This window comes from Pyrus communis, chromosome 13 (assembly GCF_041283825.1).
Source record: "Pyrus communis isolate YQ-2024b chromosome 13, ASM4128382v1, whole genome shotgun sequence".
Lineage (NCBI taxonomy): Eukaryota > Viridiplantae > Streptophyta > Magnoliopsida > Rosales > Rosaceae > Pyrus > Pyrus communis.
Window position 1 is genome coordinate 22,546,150 of NC_142577.1, and position 23,107 is coordinate 22,569,256.

Consider the following 23,107-nt stretch of genomic DNA (forward strand, 5'->3'; position numbering starts at 1 on the left):
CTTTTAGTCGAAATGGTTTATGAGATTGCCATAATTCCTCACCTTGTTCATTGAGATTTGAAATCGATAAAAATAGTTCATGAGTTGTCCACCGTCAACCATTTTGGTCTTTCTGTAAAAAATATCTATTAAAGAATGACCAAAATGACAAAATACCCTCAATTTAATAAACAATGGCCAAAATGATTTGACAAAAATTTTGAGATATTTTGTCATTTTTCTTTTTATTTAACACTGATTTTTCACGGAATGACCAAAATAATTAACAGTGTACAACCTCGCGCACCACTACTATCAATTTCAAACCAAAATGATAAGTTATGCCAATTCCAGATACCATTTTGGCCAAAAAGCCTGTTAAAAATGAACATCGATACGCCGTAGAGTTTCTTCATTTGGCTAGAAATGATTTAAGTGCAATATTTCTTCATATTTAACACTGTTATGAATGGACTTCGTTACAACTTACAAATCTTCTCCCATCAAATTCAGAACAATTTACAACAATGATCCCAAATTTAGAAATTGCGTCGAGTAAAAGCAGACCAGGGGGGGAAAATGCCATTTTACTCTTGTAGTAATTTGACTGTAATCTGCAGGCAAATACTTGTTCTCTTTATATCTGAGTTCTAAACTTCAACCGATCTTCCTTAAGTTTGATGATTTTGGTTCTCCGCTTCTTGGACTAAATGGCCCTTTTCCGCCACCCCGAGGACTTTGGTCGCCTCTCAGCTGGCTTAGACGAGGACTGATTACCTTGTCCGAGAAGCTCAGTGTACTTTTGAATTCCTTGGATGATGCTGTAGGTGAACTTGCCACTTTAGGACTGCACACATGCCTGATCTCGCCCCGGCTTCTCGTAATCATCCCATCTAAAATCTCTCCTTCGTCTGCAAATGAAGCTGTCCTACTCATCTCCCGCTCCTGAAAATACACATGGAGATTAATCACACAGATAAACTGGGTCAGGAATTGTTGGAAAAAAATTCCGAAAGGCTTCTATTCAATATCCATTCCTGTGTTTCCGGAGAAGTAACAGCAGATTGCAGACTTGTTTATCAAAAAACTGTGTGAGACAACCAAAAAAAAAGTATCCGATTGGAAACTTACAGTTGCATGGTTGAATGGCAAAGCAGGTGCCTCTTCATACTCTGCGGCATCTAAATCTTGCAGGTGTGCGGCTTTGAAAAACTTGGGCAAAATGTATTGTCTAACAGGAACCAGAAGCATGATCATTAATGGGAAAAGAACCCCAGCAGTCGGAACCCATGTAATTCCGAAGCAAACAAGCAAGTAAGCAGTTTGGAAAATGGTTAACGCCGCAATTGTCTTGAATGGTACTGTTTCAACGAAAGTTGCGTGGTATTCCTCAAGTACTCTGAACACGAAAATGAATGCAGTTCAATTTAAAAAAAAATTGACAATTTGAGATAAGCAAAACAAATTGAAGGATGTATCAGGAGAGAAGGGTCAAAAGAATTACTTGTATCTTCTAGTTGGGGCAGTGAAAAGCAACAGAATCCTCTCCCAACATTGGTTACCCGGTAAGTTCTCAACAGCCATAAAGGCAAAATAACCCCAGAGTACTGACGTTGGGATCATTTTAAGAAAAGGCATGGCCGCAACACATCCTCCTACAAATGCAGCTTGAAGCAAGTTGCTGAGCCGCTGCTCTTTCACCTCAACAGGCAATAAATCATCGATCTCCTTCTCAACATCAAACACTGTCTCATCAACTGGGGCATCTATGTCACCCATGCTTGAAGCCATTTGAACAGTTGAATCTTTCAAGTCATTTAATCCCTGCTTTGTTGGACAACGGTTAGCATTGTCTATGCCATATGAACGAAAAAAAAGAAGGAAAAGGGGAACGGCATATCAAGTCATCGTACCCGAGCTGAAGGTTCCTGGTATGCTAGTGGGGTTTGCATCTGTTGATATGATTCTTGCATGCTTCCATATACTTGTTCCAAGCTGGCATTGTTCCTAATACATCTCCTTGCTGTCGCTACAAGTCGATTGCGAAGTAACTGCAGCAGAAGCAAATATAGTTGTAAAGATAATCCAAAGTTCTAAACCACATAAAAAGAGTGCACGCGTGTGTGAGTGTCAAAATGTGCATCTCCATGTTCCGAACACATTCTAATGCTTAATCTCTACCCTGTTGGGTTCTTAGGGGACAGTGAGTTTGTATAAAACTCACAACTTCTCGTTACAGCACAAAGGACAGTGAGGTTGAACCACTCAATTAACACATGCCTACCTGGTGCTTCAGTGTGGCCAAACTTTTTGTATGCATTGGAGATTGCGGTATGACACCATTGGATGGAGGAATGCCTAAGAGACCACATATTATGACCTGTCATGTAGCAAAAACATTGTAATCTCAAAGCAAACAGATACCAGTTGAACTCTTTTTTTTTGTTTTTTTTGCAACCACTAAACTTCAAGGAGGGGGATTACAGAAAAAGTGACGGGCACTGTGAGGGGGATTTGCATACCATAAACCCTAAGAGAAGTAGATCGTAATGGAAAGAAGGCGGTTTTCTCAAATTGAATTCCTTCTGCTGAGCAAGTTGGGAAGCCACACTGTGGTCAAAATAGTACAACACTGCAATCATTGTTGCCGGAATGAAAGCTCCAAATATAAAAAGCACCGGCACATTTAGCATGTCCTGTAATTTTAACACACCATTAATACCCTGATGTGTCAAGCGGAAAACCATTAAGAAGGTAGAGAATAAAATGTAGGATGTGGCAGTGCCTTGATGACAGTCCAATTCTCGTATGCCCCTGGTGACCATGGATTTGGACTGAAGAGGCGCCTTGGAATTCCTTTTGGGACATTTCCAGCAGGTATATAGGAAATAGCAGACCAGATCAATACCATCAATGGAACGCCATAATCTGCTATGAAACCTCGTAGCCATCCTGTGAGAGGGAAAAAGCTAATGGCATCAGTCTTTTGTAGGAAAGTAATAAATCGAGATTATACATGTGTATATGTAACTCCAAACAAAATAACACTTGCCTGATCCATAACGCCAAGACCTCGCTTTTCTGCTTCTTAATGAAGTAAGTAGAAGGCCAAATGACAGAACCAAAGCAAACATCCCATTTGCAAATCTCCATGAAGGTTGAAATTGAACTGAGTTTGGGTTTTCTCTTTCAGGTATGCGGAACTCATGAACAAGTCCCTATAATATAAAATTCAGAACTATAGCTAGAAAAAGGTGGAACTAATCCACCAATGCTATCTATGACCGACAGAAACTACAGAAAATCCAAGTGAAATAAGCAAGTAATATTTCTGTAAGCAAATAGAATGCAGGAATAGGAAGAGATGAATTACTTTTATAGCTTCCTGCATGAAGAGCATTGCAATGAGAAGGCCAAATAACTCTCCTGCAAGACGAGTGAATCTGTTTATGATGGAGCAAGCCCCTAATATAGCCAGCATGAACAGCAATGCTGCAGTCCAGACGCACACCCTGCACGTCAATATAAACTCATAAAGGCAGATCCAGAGCCAAAAGAGTTGGGGAAAAAAAGAGAGTCTAAAAGGGATAATTGCAAGATAGAGATTAATGTTACAGCAGAAATCTCAATATCAATTCATTTATTAGCACAAAGAAAATATGATACCATCCACTCCATGCTAAAAAGAGCTTTGATCCCAACTCTGGTCTATTTTTAGCAAAATTGAACATAAACGTGTACATAATCACAGTTGGTTCAGCAACTCCGAGAATCAGCAAAGGCTGACCCCCAAGAATCGAGTGTATAATTCCACACAAAGCCGTAGATGCTAATGTTTGAACTGCTGTGAGAACCCCACCTGTGAACACCAGAAATGATGCCAAAACATAAATTTCAAACTCTAATGCATAACCTGTAGAATGATAATTTTAGATGTTGCTTATCAACGTTTGATATTAGGACCATTTTCAACTCAGACTGAAAACCATAAGGCACTTAATGGAAACTGAGCAACAACAACAAACAATACCAAAGTATCCGGTATAAAATGTTACCTGTATCTCTTTCCAATTGCTCTCCAAATGAAATAACCGGAATAGCAGATGCAAAAAAGATATAAGTGGTGGGCGCCAAAATCCTGAGACAGTTAACCAAGTTACCAAGCCAGAATAACATTCCAACCAAAATTTGGCAAGAATCACAGTTGAATTTGATGTGGAATCCTGTATATGATAGCAAGCGAAGGATATACCTGAAGCCTGCCTTGAAACCACCAGTCCAATCTTGCTTGTAACACATCATTCTCCCTTGAAGATCATTCTTAATTCCGCGAAATGGTACAAACGTCTCTTCCATGGTTTCACTTTCTTGAATGCCAAAGATACCAAATCTCAAAGTGTAGTCAAGGAATCAAGACAAGACCTACAAAAGTCAGACCATTACCAAGGTGACTGAGGTGGGCTTGGAAGAACGGACTACCCAAATCTACATTAAAAAAGCAAAGATATCAATGTGTCAACAGCAATAACTGAACTAAATCGAATTGAATCGAATCTCTGACAATACAAGCTGATTAAAAAATTGATAAATCTTGATTCTTGCTGTTTAAGCACAACCCCAGTACATCATATAGTCCAAGAAGGATTAGACACAAGGTTATAAGCACGCCAACCTTGAAACCCAGATGAAAAATGCAGAGAAATATTCAGAAAGAGAGTGGCATTGGACTACTAAATCCAATCAAAGACAGCCCTTTTGGTTTGTTTTAGGGTTGGAAGCAAAGTTCCAAATATATAAGCTTGGAAAGTTCTGAGAAGGCAAAGTTGTAGATTTGATGCTAAATAGTAAATGCGGGTCAAAAACAAAGGAAGAAAACATCACCATCACAGCCAAACTGCAAAGAAAAGAACAGAAATCTCCCCCACAAACCCAAAGAGAGAAAAAAAAAAAAAAAAAAAAAACCAAATCTAGTGCTTTCAGTGTAAAAGCTGAGAACGTAAAAAAATACGTAGAAAACAAAAAAGGATGAAGATTTAAAGCAGAAGCAGCATGAAATACTTACTTCAATCAAACACAGAAAGTGGTGGTGATGAGAAAAGAAAGAAAAGGTAGCTGCTTAAAAAAGAACGCTGCTTTTCGTGTCAGTGATTTCCAGGCGCAAGTGACTCAGAGAGAGAGAGAGAGTGAGAGCCAGGCCTGTAATAGTTTCTCTCTGTTGTGTATACAGTATACTGTATAGCATATTATTGTTGTAATATACTAATACTTCCATTAAAATATTTTGCGTTAAATACGGAAAAGTATATATGTTTTTTGTAGTGTATTGTGAGTTGCCTCGAACCATCTCTACCTCATATTTTTATGGTGTAGGATTCTCTCTTCTTTTATTACCATCCATTTTTATCTCCTCATCTTACACTTTTTTTTTTGTCTTTTTTTTTATCAAAACGTGATGTAGACGTAACGTAATCGTAACCGTTTAAATAAAAACAGATGGAAGAAAAGAGAGATTAACAGAGGAAAGAATCCTACTTCCATTTTTATGGGATGCTGGAGAAGGCCAATTTAAAAAACAACTGGCCATTTTTTAGGTTTCATTAAAAATTAAAATATTCTTACACTAGTGCGTACACACTGGGAGCAACATGAAGTTCTCAATTTTTTTATTTTTATTTCAGTGAGTCTTTCTACTTTTAAAAATGTGGATTGTCATGATGAAATCATCAGTATATCTTGTTTTTAAGAAAATGAAAGAAGAAAAAAAAAAAAAACTGCCCGCCTAAAAGTTGTTTGTTTCCCATTAGCCCAGTAATTTGCCAACTCTATGATTAATCAATTTGTTGAGTGGGACCGATAATCCCTCTTATCGTCGTTTAGATCTAGTGAATTCGAACTGGAACCTCTTTCAGGTGTTTAATTCTGCTCTGTATCGTCCTAAGTGTATCTCTTCATAGCGGAAGTATGGGATTTCTAAGTTCATGGCAAATGTACATAAAGTGAGTGAAAAAATATGACAAAAGTAGCACTATTAGGGGGAGGCAGATTGTCTGCCCTCCTGTTTGAGTGTCATTCTCATCCCTTTCTATTTGTACGGTCACGGTTAAGCCACGTCAACATCTTATATTCATATTTTTTTTGTTGTCTTATTATTACTATTAAAAAATTAATATAAAATGTTGACATGACTTAACCGTGACCGTACAAAATAAGAGGAGATGGGAAGGCATCCAAACAAAATGGCAGACAATCTGCCTCCCTCTTAGGGTTCTATTTATGCCGAGTAAAGTTGACTGCTAATGTGAACAAGTGAATTTCAATCATAATCATGCTTATGACAGATCTATGATCATGACAGAGGATATAGACAATGCATTTCGTTTTCTTCTTAACCTCACTGCATTCGCATTAACGCGGAAACATTTTTGTTAAAGTTGAGTTAAATTTGAGACTTTTTTCACCTTTTTCTTGACACATCAATATTCAAAAGGAAAAAATCTACACATGAATTTGAGTTCATAGAGATATATACTTAACCAGCGGAAATACATACGCTTTGGGACCCCCTATAGGCCCTGGGGACGTAATCTATGTGCTGTGAATTTTGTTTGTTTTCGAATTTTCCATCCACCTACCATCATTGGCCATCATCAAAGTGTTTTTTTTTTTTTTTTTTTTTTTTTTTTTGGTTTTTGAGAAATCATCAAAGTGTTAATAACAAGAAGAAAGCCTTTTTCCAATCGGAACATCTTTCTATTCACTGTTAAGTTACATAAAAGATTTTTCTATATGTCCGGAACATGAGATGGTACGTTATATATTGCGATACTAACAGGTAGAGGGTTTTTTTTCAAATGTTCCTCCACTTGTACAATAACACATAACGTATGTATTCATATTCCGGAACACACTGAAAAATCTCTCCAGTTATATAACTCGACCTTAACATAAATAATAATTAATAATGAGAATAATAATTCAACCCAATAATCCTTTTGCTTTGATTATTATCTCTGGTTTTCTTTATAAAAGCGGATTCATGATTTTCAATCATTTCTTGTATGCAGCTACCAATTTAGAATCGTTTTTAGTCTATAAAGTAGTGACCATTATTGTTCCAACAAATTCATTGGCAACGTTGGAGATGTAGAAATACTTAAAACAATCTGGTATATTGTGAAGATTCAATTCGGAAAATGATTTTCAATTCGTTAGTTCTATAAATTTTCTTTTATGTTTTTCTATCTTTATTTAGCAGAAATTCTCCAATGCGGAACAAATCTTGCGAGATTACAATTGCCACTTGACCGACCGACTAGTTAACTCACGTCCCGCGACAATCCCAAGTTCGAGAAAAGCATTTTACTAACAGAAGTTGTCTTTTCATTTATCACCGTGACAAACAGGGCAGGGCACAGCTTCATATTTCTCGCCCCCAGTTTTGCAAACCGTGTTGCCAAATGTAACTTAACCAATGAGGATCCTTTCCGGATTTTCTTTTTCGAGAATTCGATGATCCTTCAATCGTGTCCATTTATAATATATCATACGGCTAATTTTTGTTAAGTACTATTTATATTCAATTTTAAATAAAAAAATTACAATAATTTCTGACTGCACAATGTACATATACGATTGGAGGATTCTCATAATCTTTACAAAGAGGATCCTTATTCTAACTTAACAAGCAAAAAAAAACAGAAGTAAAGATTGGAGGGACACGTGTGAGCCACATATTCCCCAATTGTAGTCCAACAGTGAACCTCCAAATCGTTCCTTAGTATCGGTATGCAGACGGGACGGAACGGAATGGGACGGGACGGGACAGGACGGAACGGAACGGAGCGGGAGCAAAGATGCCCTCGGATGGAAACAAGGAGGAAGAAGAAGGAGACGGAGAGGTTATAATTTTGTGTTCCACGGATGTGAAACGTGTTGTTCTAGGGAGGTGAGGTGGAACAAAAATTCACCCAAAACTCGTCCCGTGGAACAACTCGTTCCACCCGTTTTAGGCGCACCAAACGTGGGACGGAACGCCTCGTCCCACTCTATTCCGTCCCGTCCCACGTACCAAACGGTACCTCAAGCACGCCGAGAGTGAATGCAAAAATGTAAAGCCGATGGAGACACAGATGCACCGAAAATATATCTACCACTTCCTATATCTCTCGTCATAACAGTCAAGAACGAGGCTGATATACCAGTGTTGAGAGTTGTCCCACATCAGTGAGGGATAAGATTTGTTATGTGCTTATATGATCTTGGGCTACTTTCCATATTGCCAATTGGTTTTACGATGGAATCTCAATTTCATCATGGTATCAGAACGGATTATCCTTGTGTGAAGCCAAACGGCCACACGAACTTCACGTCACCCAATTGTCGTCCACGTGTAAGCTTAAAAATCCACCACACGTTGTCCCACATCTTATATGATATTGGACTACTTCCTATATTACCAATTGATTTTATAGTAAAACTACTTATCATAAACTTTGCGACTTACGCACACAAATTAGTCAAAATATGTTACTGCTATCGTTTTTTCGGTGTGTGAGTGAGCGCGTGCGCGTGTTATGTGGAAGTGGCGTGACATTCTCAAGCTCAATTTTTCAAGAAAGAACTAGTCTACTTATTCTTAAAAAAATAATAGATGTACCACAAAATCCATGAGGAGCATACAAACTGTCAGCTCTTTCTTTCTGACATAGTTCTCACGCGTTGCAAAACACGAACAAACTCATAAAACAAGGAGAAGTCAAAACCTGGGACAAAGTCACTCTCTGGAGGAAGCTTAGAAATTGAGTCACTGCACGGCTGCTGACAAATGATAAAATCAAAACCACCGAATTTCCTCATCAAATTTTCAAGCTTGTTACTTGTCAACTTTTGAACATCTTCGATTTGCTCCAAGTGCCCAGTCTGTCTCGTTGTCTCCCACCACCTCCTTAGGATCTTCCTCTTCGTTGCGGAAGTTTCTACAGATACAACTCCTTTCAATTTAATGCCAAGCCGGTGCAAAGCAACTTCGACCCCACCTATTCCACTGAAAACTGAGAAAACTGTTAATCCTTCTGGGTACATCGACTTCAGCGCAGAAAGATGATAACCCAAAGTATCTGTCTGAAAGCAATATTTAAGTGAGAGAAGCCTTTCTGCTAAACTGCATTCGGGAACTTGAGTGTGACTCAATGGGTAGCCTAGGATGCGCTCTAAATATTCAGGCTCTATAGGGCCTAATTTGTGTTTTCCAACCCACACAAGATTAGATGAGCGACAATGATGAATGATGTCCCTTTGTTGCTCAGGAGAGGGCAGTCCATGAGAATTCGAAAGCAACCTTCCAAGCCTATCACAAAGATTAGATATCCCACTGGTTTCAGAACTGATGCACATCACTTGCTTCCTTGTATCCCACGAAGGCCACCATTTCTTGGTATGTGGCATTGCATCCTCAATGGTCATTGGTGGCTCAGGAACAATGCGAAACCTGTTCTCCGTGGGGAGATTGTGTACATAACCTTCCCTTCTACTCAAGGACGAGAAGAATTGAGTATTCACGTATTCAGGCTCAAGACCATACAAGAACTGAGAAATTTTTGCCCAGGAATCATATGCTAAACTCACAATATTTCCATAAAAGAAATATGGAGGTTTAGCCACCATTAGGTTCACACTTTTGCCAGGATTGTTGTTGAAAAGTTTAGGAATTCCAACTTTGCCAGTTTCAGGGTCAACTTTTTCTTCCATCCATGTTGGGTCAAGGAGAGAGTTTGAATTATGAACGTACTCTTGTTTTGGCCTTTTCCCCCTACGCTTTTCTTCAGCTATCTGCCTGGACGACCTGAACTGAGGAACAGCATTCGGAACAACATTTGAATCATCACCACTAAACTCTTGCTTAAGCCTCTTCCCTAAATTGTTTGTTAAAATACCACCCCTTGATTGAGAAACTGCATGTGGATAGAATTCCTCGTTTTCAACTTTAACTGAATCATATGATCCTGTAGCATAAAATCTGGAACCTGTTGCACTGCGTGAAGGGGCTGAGTACTGCACCAGATATATTGTTCCAAATATTAGTAAACCAACCTAAATGATGAACGATATAGACTATACAGTTTCAGAAATAAGCAGTTATGAGAGAAGCAAACAAGCAATGACTAATGAACATAGCCATTAGAGATGGAAAATTATATTTTAACTTCTGACTTGTAAGAGTAAATAAACAGAGACCCGTAAAACATGCACGAGATTATGCATATGTGCTTCAACAAGGAGATCCAAAAATTGGTAAGGCCATCTAGGACCATTTAATTTTAAAACAAATATATCATTATTCGAAGGTGAAAGATTAGGATTAGGTTAAGGTTGTCAACACAATTTGGCATATCTCTCATATATACATAATGTCATAAGTATTTCACATTAGAATGAACTACTTGTAGTGCCACTTTGATAGCAAAAACCACTATAAAATTTTTATTTGGACTATAAGAAGCTAAATAAATTATCCAAACACAGCATGTCGGCACTTGAAAAGTCATTAAATGATTAATAGAATGCATCCCGACCTTAGTTTCTTCATAATAGTTTCCAGAAATTTGATATTTAATGATGGAGTCCGCGAGTTCGGAAATTGGAGCTCCTGAACCTGAAACAGCAAATGACTGTTAAACATGATTAAGTAATAAGCTAATAAAATTGTATCACCCGGCATAGCAACAAGATGGAGTTAATCATGTTGTAGTCACAAGTGATTCATCCCCTTCAAATTCCAGTAGAGAACATCTAAAAATTCACATTTCAAAGAAATTTGTTGTGTTGAAAGGAACTTGGTTGTAATGTCACCACTAATGATTATAATAGCATAAAGGTCAGGATAAGTACTATTTTTACAGTTCCAAGTTACAGCGTTCCACTGAAAAATATTATTACTTTTAAAGTAAAATGCAACCAATTATGTTCTTTCTTTCCAGGTCTAGTGGAGCAAATTATATAAAAGACTCACCAAACCTTTCAATTACCCAGGAAACTTGATTCTCAGAGAAACCCATTTCAAGCAGACGCAGTGTCTTCTCCATGGTCCCATATAATTTTTCATCATTAGCATCCTGCAAATCAGAAGGTAGATTATGGAACAGTACAATACAAAATCACAAAAACACAGATACTTGGTGAAATAGCTACTGGACAACATGGCAACTATGTAAATGCATGTTCCAGCGACATTTTTGCAAACTTGTTGCTTCAAAAAAGAACATCTAATGGGAGAAGAGAAAAATCCTACCCTAGACCATTGTCATTATGACACAAACTTAAAATCCCTTCCTCACCGCAACGACTTCTGTATGATTGCTTAAGTTGGGGATGATGAGTTCAAAGGTGAAAGGTAAATTTTGTTTTCAGTAATCTCTTAGTTGAAATCAAACTCTAAATGTAAACCTTGTTTAGAAATAGGACATGGTAAAAAAATGCAACGTATTTTAAGAGACTGGACAGATTTAACACATCAATGTCCGGTTGTGCACTTCCATAAAGTGGCATGGAAAAAGAAACGTAACTTACATGGACGAGTTAAATTATCTGATATGTTATTATCGTGGTTTTCATCTGAAATGTTATTACCATTTTGGCATCCAAAGTGGCCAAAAGAATTGATAGATTTACTAATGCCAGGTTTATTATTTAAGGTCCAATGGGACTAGCGAGCAAAGTTCAACTTTCTACGAACTATATGTGTCATGCATATGCATTAGTTTTTTTCTTTTCCCAAAAGACTAGAAGCATATATTGGACAAGTATCGCACAAATATAATTAATTTTGTTGCCAATATCCAAAATGTCATGAGATGGAACAACAATTTAATCAAGGATCATAGACCTCATTTTTTTCTTCACCACCATGAGTTGTATCATCTACATCATTTTCAAGTTTGACTGCTGTCTGAGCAGCAAAAATAAAATCCACCAAGTCATCAATTGGAGCGTCTTCACCTGATATGGAGCACAACGAGATTAACCGCCCTATATTGAAATGTTGAACATACTATTGTAGGAGATTTTAAACAGCAGGACTAAAAAGAGATAAAAGCCAGCAATACTGATTCTTTTTTAAAGAATTTATGCAAGTATTAGAGAAGTTTAACAAACATGAATATGAAATGAATTGTGCCATCTAGGCGTGTGCCGAAGCTTTCTTAATTGTGTATTAAACTCATAAAAATATTCACCATACCCACGCTCAAAAAATTCAAGACCCATACAGAGTTTGAACAGATTCCTACTTTTACAGAAGCTTTCTTATGTTACGTACTCAAGTTCCAATAATGTAAGTTTGTGGAGCTCTTCCCCTGGTTCAACATCTGTGAAACTGTTAACAGTAATAGCCCTAAACTTAACAGGAGGTATAGATTGGAATAAGCTTCATTCCATATATCAATCCTTAATCCAATTACACAAGAGTGTATTCAGATACGCCTCATTAGAGGAGCCTAAAACCAAACACATTGGGATTTATCCACGTAACACATAAAAACTTATGGAAAGTACGTGGAATTGCAGACTAGTCATGAGCACAAAAACTGTCAACCAGTGAGTGTTCCCTATTTTTTCTTTTCAATATAAAAAACCAATACAAGTCAAACATTTGCATTTAAATTAAAATTTAGAATTTTCAACCTACCAAGCTTATCAATTGCAAACTCAACTTCGTTTGGAGAAAAATTCATCATCAGTAAGGATGCCCTTTTTTCCTCACTAAGTCCATCTGGCAAATCTGGCTCCTGCCAAAAGTTAAAGAAGCCTTAGCATGTGCAAATTAAGACAAAAAATCACATTAAAAAAAATATATATATCATAACATGATATGCTCCTTTTATCTTCATCACGACAAGAGAGGCAACTTATTTGCTTTATTAGAAAAATTCCACATAAGTTAAGCTTGCTATGTCTTAAGCATCACAAAGCACTTGTCACCGAACTGCATAATCTACTTTCAGTCACAACACTACTGAAGCATTGGAAGTCACTAGCATAGTTACCAGTGACTTGTGAAGATCAATCACAAAGAGTATACTGGGTACGTAAACCATAGATTCAGAAAACAAGATCACAGTAGTTTTCTCAGGTTACCTCTTTTGGTTCAGCAATATTAGGAATCTCTGGATGACTGCTTACATCCTTGTCATCAAATAAGCTATCCAGAGAATCAGATGATCCAGAATCTGACTTTCGAGAATCCTATTCATTCCAAAATAGGTTAACTATAAGCATTCAAAATTCCTTGGTAAATACATGACATGCACTTATAATTGAAAATTCAGTGATAAATTCACCGGCCCTCCCACATGCAAATTATCAAGAGACTGAGAGATGTTGCACCAATGCTAGGATGTTCTCTTCAGTATTTCGAATTGAACTAACAAATGATTCTGGGAAAACCATTCAACTAAAAAACATATACAATAGGAACGTCAACAAAAAACATGTCACTTACTGGATACGACAAAAGTGTCTCCAATAACAACTCTGTGTCGCCTTCACCTAGATTTGAAGAAAAATACTCGATCATCAAAATTTTGGAGGAAAAAAAAAACATTATCAGATTGCGAGATCCGGATAATGATAATAACACAATGAGTGCATTAAATGGGATCCATCAAGACTCTGTGGGTGTACCAATATGCGTGTGTGCATGTATTCAGCCCACGTCCAGTGTTATTTACTTCTAATATTCTAAATCTACAATGCCACTGTTAACCCCACCAACCCTCACCCATATTTAGTAAGATCAAATCTAATAGAGTTCACAGTTTGGCATGACCTACCCTTTTCTTCAATCACTTTGTCCACAAGTGATGGTGAAAATCCCATTCCAATCAAATCTGATCTGGAATTGCTACCCGATGAACTTGCGACATTGTTCTGGAATTGCAAAGGAAGAAAGAAAAAAAAAAAGTAAGCGAATAACAAGGATTATATAACTTATCTCATACATCATTTCTCAGCCAGTTTCAAAATTCTACACAATTGACTTAGTTAGATATATCATATATGGTGAAATTTCTTCACATGAACTCGCAAAAGTATCATAAAATGGTGGCTGTACCCCGAAATGGTCTGAAAATGCAGGATCTGAAGGCAACTCAGAATCCAAGATCTCTTCTTTAGGCACCATTGCCTTCTCATATTCCTGTTCTGATGAACTTTTTCTGTTTGAGTAATTTGTCATATTGACCTATACAGTAGAAATAGAGAGCACATAAATACACGGATGACATTGAACCATCTCCAAAGGATAATGTAGGACTAGTACAAAAGCATACCTTTTCCAAAATGAAACAGATAAAGCAAAGATAGAAAAGATGAGTTTACAATTGACAACAAACCGCATAAGCTAGGCCGCCAGTCACCCTCTACAAGAAAACAACCTTCAAGTTTAGACCTTTCAATGGGGAGTGAACCACCAAATAACGTCTTGATTCGTAAGGTCACCATTCAGCAATATCTAGTTGATTATATAGTGCGGCAAATCGTTGTCTGCATTATACTAGTAAGCTACAAACCGCGAAATCTATGTATCTAACCAGTCAGCCCTCTTTTGTACTTTCGCATGAACCACATTACACGACACGATGCACCTGTAACGAACCCTAGCGAAAGCGATCGAGCTTATGAAGCCATGCATTATATTTCTTACATGAAATGAAAGTGCTACATTTGCAAACATACCAAATGCTCAATGTGCAATTATGGAATAGAATCATATCAATAATCCCCATTAGCAAAGTAAATAATTCAGCTAAATCAAAATTCACATACCTAATCACCAGATTAGTCATGCAAATTCATACAATTAAGCCCCTAATAATTTAACAAACAAAAAAACATCTTACTTTCCTCCATTTTCTCAGCAACCAAACAGACCGAAAAAGAACGCAATTACAACAGAACGAAAACGAACAGAGAAAGAAACAACTTTAAGAAAATAAAATCTAAAGAGACGTTATAATCTTCGGCTACAATTATTTGAGCTGAATGAAAGAAGGAAGCGCGCATGCACACGCCGTTCGGTGGTCGGCGACGTACCTGCTCGGAAATTCAACGGCAGGAGAGGAGCAGAGTCCAAGCGGCCGATGCAGGGGCGCGTCGACTGCACTCTCTCCCGCGAAGGTTCGTTGGGAAACAAAGTGAGAGAGCTGCGAGAATCGTATAGAACAACTGAATCACTGACTTGTTTGACTACGGTCTTATTGGTTCTCTACTCTTCGGAGGTTACGGCGTCACTGACTGCCGTTAAAGTCTCTTCTCTAATAGGAGGACAATCTCTATGCAGTTAAAAAGGAGGGGTCACGGGCTTCCGTGCGTTTACTGACTGTGTTGGTGGTGGGCCATACGTCCCGGAAAAGGAAGCATGACTGACACGTGTCATGATTAGGATGCCACCTCTTTTGTTCATTTCACCCGCCTGATTTCTCTGTAAAATTGTTATTAGCACTCACCGACTGCTTGTCGCACTACGCATCAGTCAAATTTGGGGCTGTTTGGTGAGTGCTTTTAAAAACCAAAAGTGCAGATAATGTTTTTAAAATTAATTTTTAGTAAAAATGTAAGTTAATTATTAAAAAAATATTTAAAGTAATTCATGCAAAAAGTACATAATTATTGCTTCTTGAAAACATTTTCATGTATTGATTGAAGAATAATGCTAAGGCGACTAAATTTGTTAACAAAATTTTATAAACTAAATGACATTAAAATTGATTACTACATAATTACTTAAACGGTGATAAACATACTCTATTCCTATTTGTAACATATCACTTAGTTTATAAGTTTTTTATAGAAATTTAATCTCACTGGTATTACTCTTGCTTGAAAGGTTAAAATAGTCAAGAAAGGGTGGTATTATTTCCACCTTAATTTTTTTTTTCTCCTTTTCCAATTGCAAATTTTTGTTTATATGACTAAATTTAATGAATGTTTGATTGAGACTATAAATTTCACCATGAAAAATAATTGCATATTTAATGCATTCCTAAACTAACTTAAAATAATTCGGGCTTTTCGAGGGACTAATTTATACTCGACTCTTGCTTAAGGCTCTTAAAACATCAATTTAGAAAGAGATTAACAATTAATGAAAATTAGTCACCTAACACTTTTTAGCTCCTAGTCTCTCACACCATTGGGACAAAAAAAAAAATTAAGACAATCAGATTTAAGGAATAATGGCATTTTGAGAGGCTAAGTAGAGCTTCTAGCCCCTAATCCTTGCCCTTTCCACTGTACTTGCTCTAAAAGATAAAAAAGTCATGAAGCAATCCTACCATCTTTTATGGACATTAGGAACTAGATGAGAGGTAGTGTTATCCACTCATTTTTACTTTTCACACATCCTTCAAAATTTTCAATCGTCGAATCGAATGAATTGAAGATGAATGGACAAAAATAACAAGAGTGCGTGAGATATAAAAATGAGCGTTTGAATAATACTATCTTTAGATAAAATGTGGGAGAACATGAGCACAAATTGTCCAAAAAACTTCTAAGAAAATTACACTGCGTTTAGACAAGAAAATTTTAGATTACTAAAGAACTCTAAAATAACAAAAAACTGAGAAGACTGAATTTTATTCTCTAGAATTTTTTTTTTTTTGTTTAGTTAACATAAAAAAAAAAATAGATTTAAGTAAAAAATTTAGTAGTGATGGTGGAGACAACGGTGATGATAGTGAGTGGTGGTGGAGACTGACAATGGTAGATGGTGCTGGCCGCGGTGAGCGAGTTTCAATTTTCGACACTTCAATACTAGTAGGCCTGCCTGTTGAGCGACTTTGGAGTGGTATCAAGGTTACATGAAAAACTAGAAAGTGAAGACATCAATTGCATGAGAAATATCAAAGTTTGGTATCAATCCAAATGCTAGAAATAAAGAAATATCAAAGTTTGGTATCAATCCAAATGCCAGAAATAAACAATCTGCGGAAAAAGAAAAGCGAAGTAAAAGAGGTGTAAATACAATATTTACATTTGAACACATGCATTTATTCAATTCAAATGCGAAAAATAAACAGTGCAAAGGGAAGAGAAAAGAGGTGCACAAAAACAAAACCAATCATACAGAAAAGGAACCAAACTGAATAAAGCACAACTTTCTCTCAAAGACTTGGAGATAATGTTAATTGCTATCTTGATTTCTTGAATTATATCAAACTGTATTTTCCTCCTGATTTGAGCAACAAACCCCCGAATAAATCCAGGATGTAACTAAAAAGTATGGACCAGAAACAAATGGACCAACATAACTAAATCAGAGGGGGTTAAAAACAACAAAAAGAGACAACATCAGAGTGAGTATTGCACTTTACCATTTGCCGCGAGTATCATAAACCCGGGATTTGATGAACCCTACGACAAAGCAAAAATATAGTCGATAAAAGGAAACTGTGAACGACTTCCGAATCATTTCTCTTGAGGTTGAGCTGCATTTTTGATAATAGACCCGCCCTTCTCTAGCTGCAACGCTCTAGGATCCAGAGGGATTGTTCCAACTGTTAAATTACCCAAGGATTCAGAATACCCGTTAACTCTTACGGGCATTGAGCCTACAGTGACAACATCAACCTTTCTGGTGTTAGTAACAGCAGCAGCTGAAGATTTTGATCCTGCCTGCTTTGGAGTAATAGTGAGGGAATCAATTTTTAAGGTAGACACGGCATCATCTTTTGCTTCAATTGCCTTCCGCTCAACATCTTCTTTCTTGATACTGGCGTTGATAACACTTGAGTTAGAGGAAACCTGCTCAGAAGTAGAGACCAAAGTCTTTTTCGCGTTGTTAACATCATCATTAAGTTTGGTGACTTTTTCGTCCTTAATACGAGGCAGCTCACCCACAGAGTTGTGCAGCTTGCGGGGAGGACCCAGCCCAGGTACTAAAAATGGACTTTCAAAGCTTCTAAGAAGTAACCTGCCTCTCTCTTCCTGCATGATTTTCTGACGGTCCTCATAGTACATAAAGTCATCAAGTAAAGATGTCTTCAATGTGTGATTCTTGAATATTTTCAGCATCTCCAAGCCTTTCTTATACATAATCTGCACAGTATAAAAAAATAATTAACCACCACCCAATGAAATCATACCCCACGGAGAGACGGTGACACATGATGATGAGGAACCCACTGCTAAATTCAGGATACATTTTCATAGCACATACTCTTAAACCCTAGATTTCAATTAAAGGCTATAAGCCTACTTTTGGTTAGATGCACACAACCATTTAACCATTCTGCCCAGTCTGGCAGTGTTGATTCCAATCCTGCAAGTCACATTTCTCAGTAACACTAACCACTATACATGATTAAACCACAAGCAAGCTACAAAACACCATATTGTGAAAGTTGCCCAACAAATCACCCACAATGTAAGATTTGGTTAAGATAATACAGGGAAAAAAAATATATATTACCTCTTGTGTATCCCTGCTATTAGTCACCGGCTTGTTTTCATTGTTCTCCAATACAATGTGCCTGAAACTGGTATTTGGAACATCTTTAATAATGTGCCACTTAACAGGGAAGCTCCCACTCCATTTATCTTGCTGCCAAAAGTCCATATCCTTGTGAAAGTCAACCGGGCCACCCATCTCCGCTACGCCACAGAATTGACCACTTGCATTAACCTGTGCAAAGACAATTCAATATCAGCATAACCTAATGAATCACTAAAAACCTTGTTTCTGATGGTTTATAAATGAGATAATCGATAAAGGTGAACAATTATACATATTTTCAACAAAAAATAGTCAATAGGTACAACAGAACTCACAGAAAAGAAAAGGAAGATAGGACAGGCTCTATGTTTTCCTGCAGCTATTCTTAGAGCATCTTCATATGCACTATTTAGTTTCTTGTTGCCATGGGGTGTGGATGACCAGACATTGTATTTGACGCTTTTGTGAACATCATCCTCGCTGTATGATTTTATTACAAAAAATTTTGCATCCGTGTAGTCAACGGGCAGATCATCCTTGTTATATTTATCAGTACGGATAATGATGTTTCCTTGTGCATCACGATCTCCTGCCTTGGTCGTATAGGCTTTCACAGCTAGTTGATTTTTTAACCTGTTGATTCTAGGACCACAATTCTGCTCACCCAATGCCTCCAGGCCACCATGCACATCATTCAAGGCCCTACCAACATGAAATTTTGGTCGAAACTTAGCCGCAGCACCCCTTCCTTGAGCACTAGATCCAAAGTTAGATATGCCATTAGTGACGGGGATTTCCACCTTCAAATGATTAGGTAATACTTTCCCATTTGGAAGGTTATCCACAGACGAAACCGACCCAGATGCACTTCTAACCTGTGAAAGCATTAGGGGAAAACTCAGAAAGGATTCTGTTTTAAAGGTCCTCAAAAGAACCAGATATCAAGACAGTAACAATTTTATAGGTGAACAAAGATGATCATTTCAGAAACTTTATTGGTAGAATTAAACACCCAACAAGTTAAAGACCATAAACCTGGACAGAAAAAGTAATACCTGATTAACATGTGACGAGGCTGGGGTTGGAAAACGACCAGAAGAAACACCTCCATGTGTCACAGCATGCTTGCTTGATCCATTACCTCTTTGACCTTCTGATACCTTTGTCAAGGGATTCATCTGATTTAAAGAGGACTTCGAGGAGTTAGGGTAGCCTCCAGAAGCTGAATTTAAGTTATATTTGACCCCTCTTCCATCAGGTCTATTAACTGATGTTCCATTATCAAACAAGGAGTCAGGTGAACTGTTGGGAATGGCATCTTGTTGAACAACAAAAGGGATGTAGGAAGGTGAAGAGACAGAGTTCTGATAAGGGGGGATGGTATACTGTTGGCCATCAGCGCCTATCATAGCACCAGGTATGTAAGGATTGTATGGGTTGTATGGAGACTGTGCGTATCCATAGCTAGGTGTATAATATACAAAAGGCAAACTTTCATTCTGTGCACCCTGTTAAATAGGACGAATTATGAGAATCATCACAAATAATCACTAAAGTACCAAAAGTATGTGTGTGTAAGAGAGATAAATCACTAACCGTGTACTGGATATCTGGACCATCAACGCCAAAAATCCTACCGTGGTCCTCAAATTCACCGGGTGATTCAAATCCTGTCCACATTTATTCAAGTTCCAACACAAAGTACAAATGAGACAAATGAGCCGCCAAATTGATCTACCAAAAGAGAAGGGACAATAAATTTACCTGTACAGTAATACCCATAGTTTGTGGCAGCGGGATAATACATGCCCTGGTCAACAACAAACTCAGGAGCTCCTTCGTTGTACATACCTTCAACTTGTTCAAAGGAACTTGGAAAATGCAGGCCTTGTTCCATGTTTTGAATCTAAAAGCCAAAGACACCAACACTCAAACAACTCAGCAGGAAATTACAAACTGAATTCACCACTGGAGAAAATATTACTGCTCAATCGAATGTCGAAACATTTGTAAGAACATACCATATAAACCTCATCATTCGCATGTTCAGGAACATTAGACATTTCCATTCCAGTACTGCCACCCCTATACAATACAATGATACAGAACGTCATCATTCAGTAGAGTCAGGACAGTAAAATGCAGAACCATCCTCAAACAAGTAAACCATCTCTAGAAAACAGTAAGGCACCCGCCGGTACACAAGATTTGTTCCCGTTATCACTAGCCCGGGATGAATCAAACATGTTCAAAACAATTAAAGAATACCCAAACACTAGAACAGAAGAATTGGCTTCTTCTCCACCATCAATCACATAATCATAAGCAGAAATTGACCCGATACTTAACCGAGCATTACACCATTCGACAAGGAACTCAAACCCAATTAACGGAGTAACTGAACTTATTTATCTTAATTTTTTTGCACCGAGGTATGAATTTTCAGCTACTACAAAGCAATCATGTCAAAAAATAACATGTCCTAAGCAATACCAAATAAAATTAGATCTGATTAATCATAATAACGCGAAAATTCAACTTCCAAAAACCCAAAAATTCAATGATTCCAACAAAAATATCAGGAACAATTTTTAGAAAAAAAAAAAGAAAATTATATTCCCACTCTCAGACTACCTTCTAATGCTAAAAAATTCGAACACAGAACCTGTAAACACAAGGAAAAATAGAAGAGAGGGACGAAACTGCAAGGAAACTTTTATTTGAGCTCGGAGAAAAGACAGTACCTTAATTTCTAAGCAAGGACGTAAACGAAAAAGAAGAGAAAAGCTTGAGGAGTGAGGGGAATTACCAATAAATAAGCTGAATCAATCCGCGGTTGACCTAGAAAGTTCTAGGAGACGGGAATCGAATAATTTGCAGAGAGTAGAGGGGCTTTTCTGCAACATTACGTAATATATATATATATATATATATATATATATATTATATATTACTTTTGAGGGCGAAGCAGACTCGCTTAAGAAACCCTAACCATGAGGGAGAAGCAAGGGAGAGGGGAGGGGGGCTTGGGACAGGCGGTTTTGGTGTGTGAATGTAATATTGAGAGAGCAAAAGAGAGATTCCCGCAATACGCAGCGTTTCGAGGGGGAAACTTTTCAGTTTCGCGGTTTTGTTAAATGTCGAGATTGGCCCCTGAGCGGCATTGGTAAAACTCGAAGACCGCCCGGGGGAAATGCGTAGCGGGAAAGTGGTGAACTTTGTCTGGTCCGCCAAAAGCTTGAAACGACGTCGTGGTGAGAAGAGCGGTCGTACGCTCACTGCTTGTGGTTTGTTCTCATGAGAAGATCTATCGCCGACTAGTGGCGGCTGCAATTCTTTTAATTCTTTTTTTTGGAAAAAGCCAAGAAACTTCCTACTTTATAGTTACCAATAAACCTTCGACATCATGTGAATTTAAAATTTGAGAGGGAGTGCTTGAATTTATGTGGTCTTAATTATTGTTTAACACATTAATTTTATGATTATAAAATTAAAAAAATTAATTTTATAATTACGTGTCATTCAACAATTCAGGTCACATAAAAACCACACTTATTTTTGGTGTGGAAGATTTGATCTCTTGAAAGAAGGATAGGCTACCGTGGTGATACCAGTGTAGTGCCGCAAAATACCCCTCTAATGTTTGAAATTTTTTTCGAACAAACGTTATTATCTACACTAAAAGGTGGAAGAATGGGTTACGCCTCACAATATGTTAGCGATAATATGGTTCAAGTTCGCCTTTGGCGAGAATCGAATTTAAAACCTCTTACTTATAAGTAAAAATGAATTACACTGGACCATAATGCTAAATGTAGATGACTTTATGATATGGTGAATGAAGCTCTTTTTATAATAAATGAGAGTTTTCTAGTCCAACCTGGATTTGGGATATGTAGATTAATTCTCAAATTAACGATTAAAATCAAATCAAATTAAATATCAATGTAACACAAAATTTAACGAGAACAACATATTGTTAGTTAAGGAGAAGGGTATTGATTTTAATTGTTTCTTGTCACTACAGTTAAACACTATCTAGAACAAGTTTATTATTCGATTCCTGCCAAAATATTTTTTTTTGGGGCTGACCTTATCTTGACTTATATGTTGGGTATAAAACTTACCTTTATTAGTTGAGAATTGAAAGGAAGATTTCTCCCATTATTCTTGGTGTGCTTTTTTCGCATGGAATATATTTCTCTTTTTTCTTGGTAAAAAAAAATATATTTCTCTTTAAAATATTGCTTCATAAACTTTAGTTTTTATACAACAATACATGAAATTTCATAATTTTAGTTTACTTATATAATAAGTCAACCATAATAATTATTTATTAAACTCACAATCTATTTGAGTTGAACTTCAAACCTTCTACCACGCTTACAAATGAAAATGAATATCAGTAGATTAGTAGGTCATATGGTTCTAGAGTCGTGGATACGAGACTGGCACAAGGCTTCCTTTGGTAGGTGGAGGGTGTTGGTTCCTCCTGCATGAGTACGTAACTTACGTGTTATATATTTATTTAATAAGATATCTTTATCTCAGTGTGCTATTTTAATTTACGTATTTATAAAATTTAAATCAAACTATTATTGAATGAGGAATTAAACAAGGAAAAAAAATTTACGTTTG

At 37.2% G+C, this 23,107-nt stretch overlaps 3 protein-coding genes across 14 annotated transcripts; all 3 read right to left on the minus strand.

The window, feature by feature from the left end:
* Positions 1 to 409: 409 nt before the first annotated feature.
* Positions 410 to 5,296, minus strand: LOC137737900 (putative boron transporter 2). Of its 5 annotated transcripts, none has more exons than XM_088682401.1 (13): positions 5,042 to 5,296; positions 4,232 to 4,464; positions 4,035 to 4,117; positions 3,646 to 3,838; positions 3,353 to 3,491; positions 3,032 to 3,197; positions 2,765 to 2,931; positions 2,502 to 2,675; positions 2,264 to 2,359; positions 1,893 to 2,030; positions 1,484 to 1,803; positions 1,111 to 1,378; positions 410 to 924 (listed from the first exon to the last, which is right to left on the minus strand). In XM_088682401.1, the coding sequence occupies exons 2-13, from the start codon at positions 4,333 to 4,335 to the stop codon at positions 637 to 639; spliced, it is 2,136 nt and encodes a 711-aa protein (XP_088538527.1). In that variant the 5' UTR covers positions 4,336 to 4,464; positions 5,042 to 5,296; the 3' UTR covers positions 410 to 636. The 5 variants fall into 5 exon arrangements, with proteins under 5 accessions (XP_088538527.1, XP_088538530.1, XP_088538528.1 ...); XM_088682404.1 differs by having other exon boundaries at positions 4,232 to 4,401; positions 5,042 to 5,214; XM_088682402.1 differs by lacking the exon at positions 5,042 to 5,296 and adding an exon at positions 4,652 to 5,006 and having other exon boundaries at positions 4,232 to 4,401.
* A 3,288-nt stretch (positions 5,297 to 8,584) lies between these two features.
* Positions 8,585 to 15,315, minus strand: LOC137737171 (putative inactive DNA (cytosine-5)-methyltransferase DRM3). Of its 2 annotated transcripts, XM_088682541.1 has the most exons (11): positions 15,067 to 15,315; positions 14,304 to 14,393; positions 14,087 to 14,215; positions 13,806 to 13,902; positions 13,475 to 13,521; positions 13,111 to 13,218; positions 12,662 to 12,761; positions 11,861 to 11,973; positions 10,988 to 11,090; positions 10,551 to 10,630; positions 8,585 to 10,029 (listed from the first exon to the last, which is right to left on the minus strand). In XM_088682541.1, the coding sequence occupies exons 3-11, from the start codon at positions 14,207 to 14,209 to the stop codon at positions 8,665 to 8,667; spliced, it is 2,136 nt and encodes a 711-aa protein (XP_088538667.1). In that variant the 5' UTR covers positions 14,210 to 14,215; positions 14,304 to 14,393; positions 15,067 to 15,315; the 3' UTR covers positions 8,585 to 8,664. The 2 variants fall into 2 exon arrangements, with proteins under 2 accessions (XP_088538667.1, XP_068332672.2); XM_068476571.2 differs by lacking the exon at positions 14,304 to 14,393 and having other exon boundaries at positions 15,067 to 15,289.
* A 1,396-nt stretch (positions 15,316 to 16,711) lies between these two features.
* On the minus strand, positions 16,712 to 21,423 carry ECT7 (evolutionarily conserved C-terminal region 7). 7 transcript variants are annotated; one of them, XR_015954780.1, is made up of 8 exons: positions 20,491 to 20,598; positions 20,234 to 20,375; positions 20,066 to 20,139; positions 19,525 to 19,977; positions 18,805 to 19,344; positions 18,446 to 18,658; positions 17,349 to 18,072; positions 16,712 to 16,843 (listed from the first exon to the last, which is right to left on the minus strand). XR_015954780.1 is itself a non-coding variant. In XM_068476438.2 (8 exons), the coding sequence occupies exons 2-8, from the start codon at positions 20,536 to 20,538 to the stop codon at positions 17,443 to 17,445; spliced, it is 2,100 nt and encodes a 699-aa protein (XP_068332539.2). In that variant the 5' UTR covers positions 20,539 to 20,554; positions 21,279 to 21,423; the 3' UTR covers positions 17,154 to 17,442. The 7 variants fall into 7 exon arrangements, 5 of the variants coding, with proteins under 5 accessions (XP_068332539.2, XP_068332541.2, XP_068332540.2 ...); XR_015954779.1 differs by lacking the exon at positions 16,712 to 16,843 and adding an exon at positions 16,913 to 16,959; XM_068476438.2 differs by lacking the exon at positions 16,712 to 16,843 and adding an exon at positions 21,279 to 21,423 and having other exon boundaries at positions 17,154 to 18,072; positions 20,491 to 20,554.
* Between the last annotated feature and the right edge of the window lie 1,684 nt (positions 21,424 to 23,107).

Excerpts from the sequence above, each read along its gene's own strand:
- LOC137737900 (XM_088682401.1), bottom strand. The coding sequence starts at position 4,335 with ATGGAAGAGACGTTTGTACCATTTCGCGGAATTAAGAATGATCTTCAA. Across the intron at positions 3,198-3,352 it reads TCATGCAGGAAGCTATAAAA|GGACTTGTTCATGAGTTCCG; the intron begins GTAATTCATCTC and ends TTTATATTATAG. Across the intron at positions 2,360-2,501 it reads TACTTCTCTTAGGGTTTATG|GTCATAATATGTGGTCTCTT; the intron begins GTATGCAAATCC and ends GCTACATGACAG.
- LOC137737171 (XM_088682541.1), bottom strand. The coding sequence starts at position 14,209 with ATGACAAATTACTCAAACAGAAAAAGTTCATCAGAACAGGAATATGAG. Across the intron at positions 10,631-10,987 it reads CTGGGTAATTGAAAGGTTTG|GTTCAGGAGCTCCAATTTCC; the intron begins GTGAGTCTTTTA and ends TTGCTGTTTCAG. Across the intron at positions 10,030-10,550 it reads ACTATTATGAAGAAACTAAG|TACTCAGCCCCTTCACGCAG; the intron begins GTCGGGATGCAT and ends TATCTGGTGCAG.
- ECT7 (XM_088682542.1), bottom strand. The coding sequence starts at position 20,586 with ATGATGACGTTCTGTATCATTGTATTGTATAGGGGTGGCAGTACTGGA. Across the intron at positions 19,345-19,524 it reads CCTCGTCACATGTTAATCAG|GTTAGAAGTGCATCTGGGTC; the intron begins GTATTACTTTTT and ends ATGCTTTCACAG. Across the intron at positions 18,073-18,445 it reads ATAGCAGGGATACACAAGAG|ATTATGTATAAGAAAGGCTT; the intron begins GTAATATATATT and ends TATACTGTGCAG.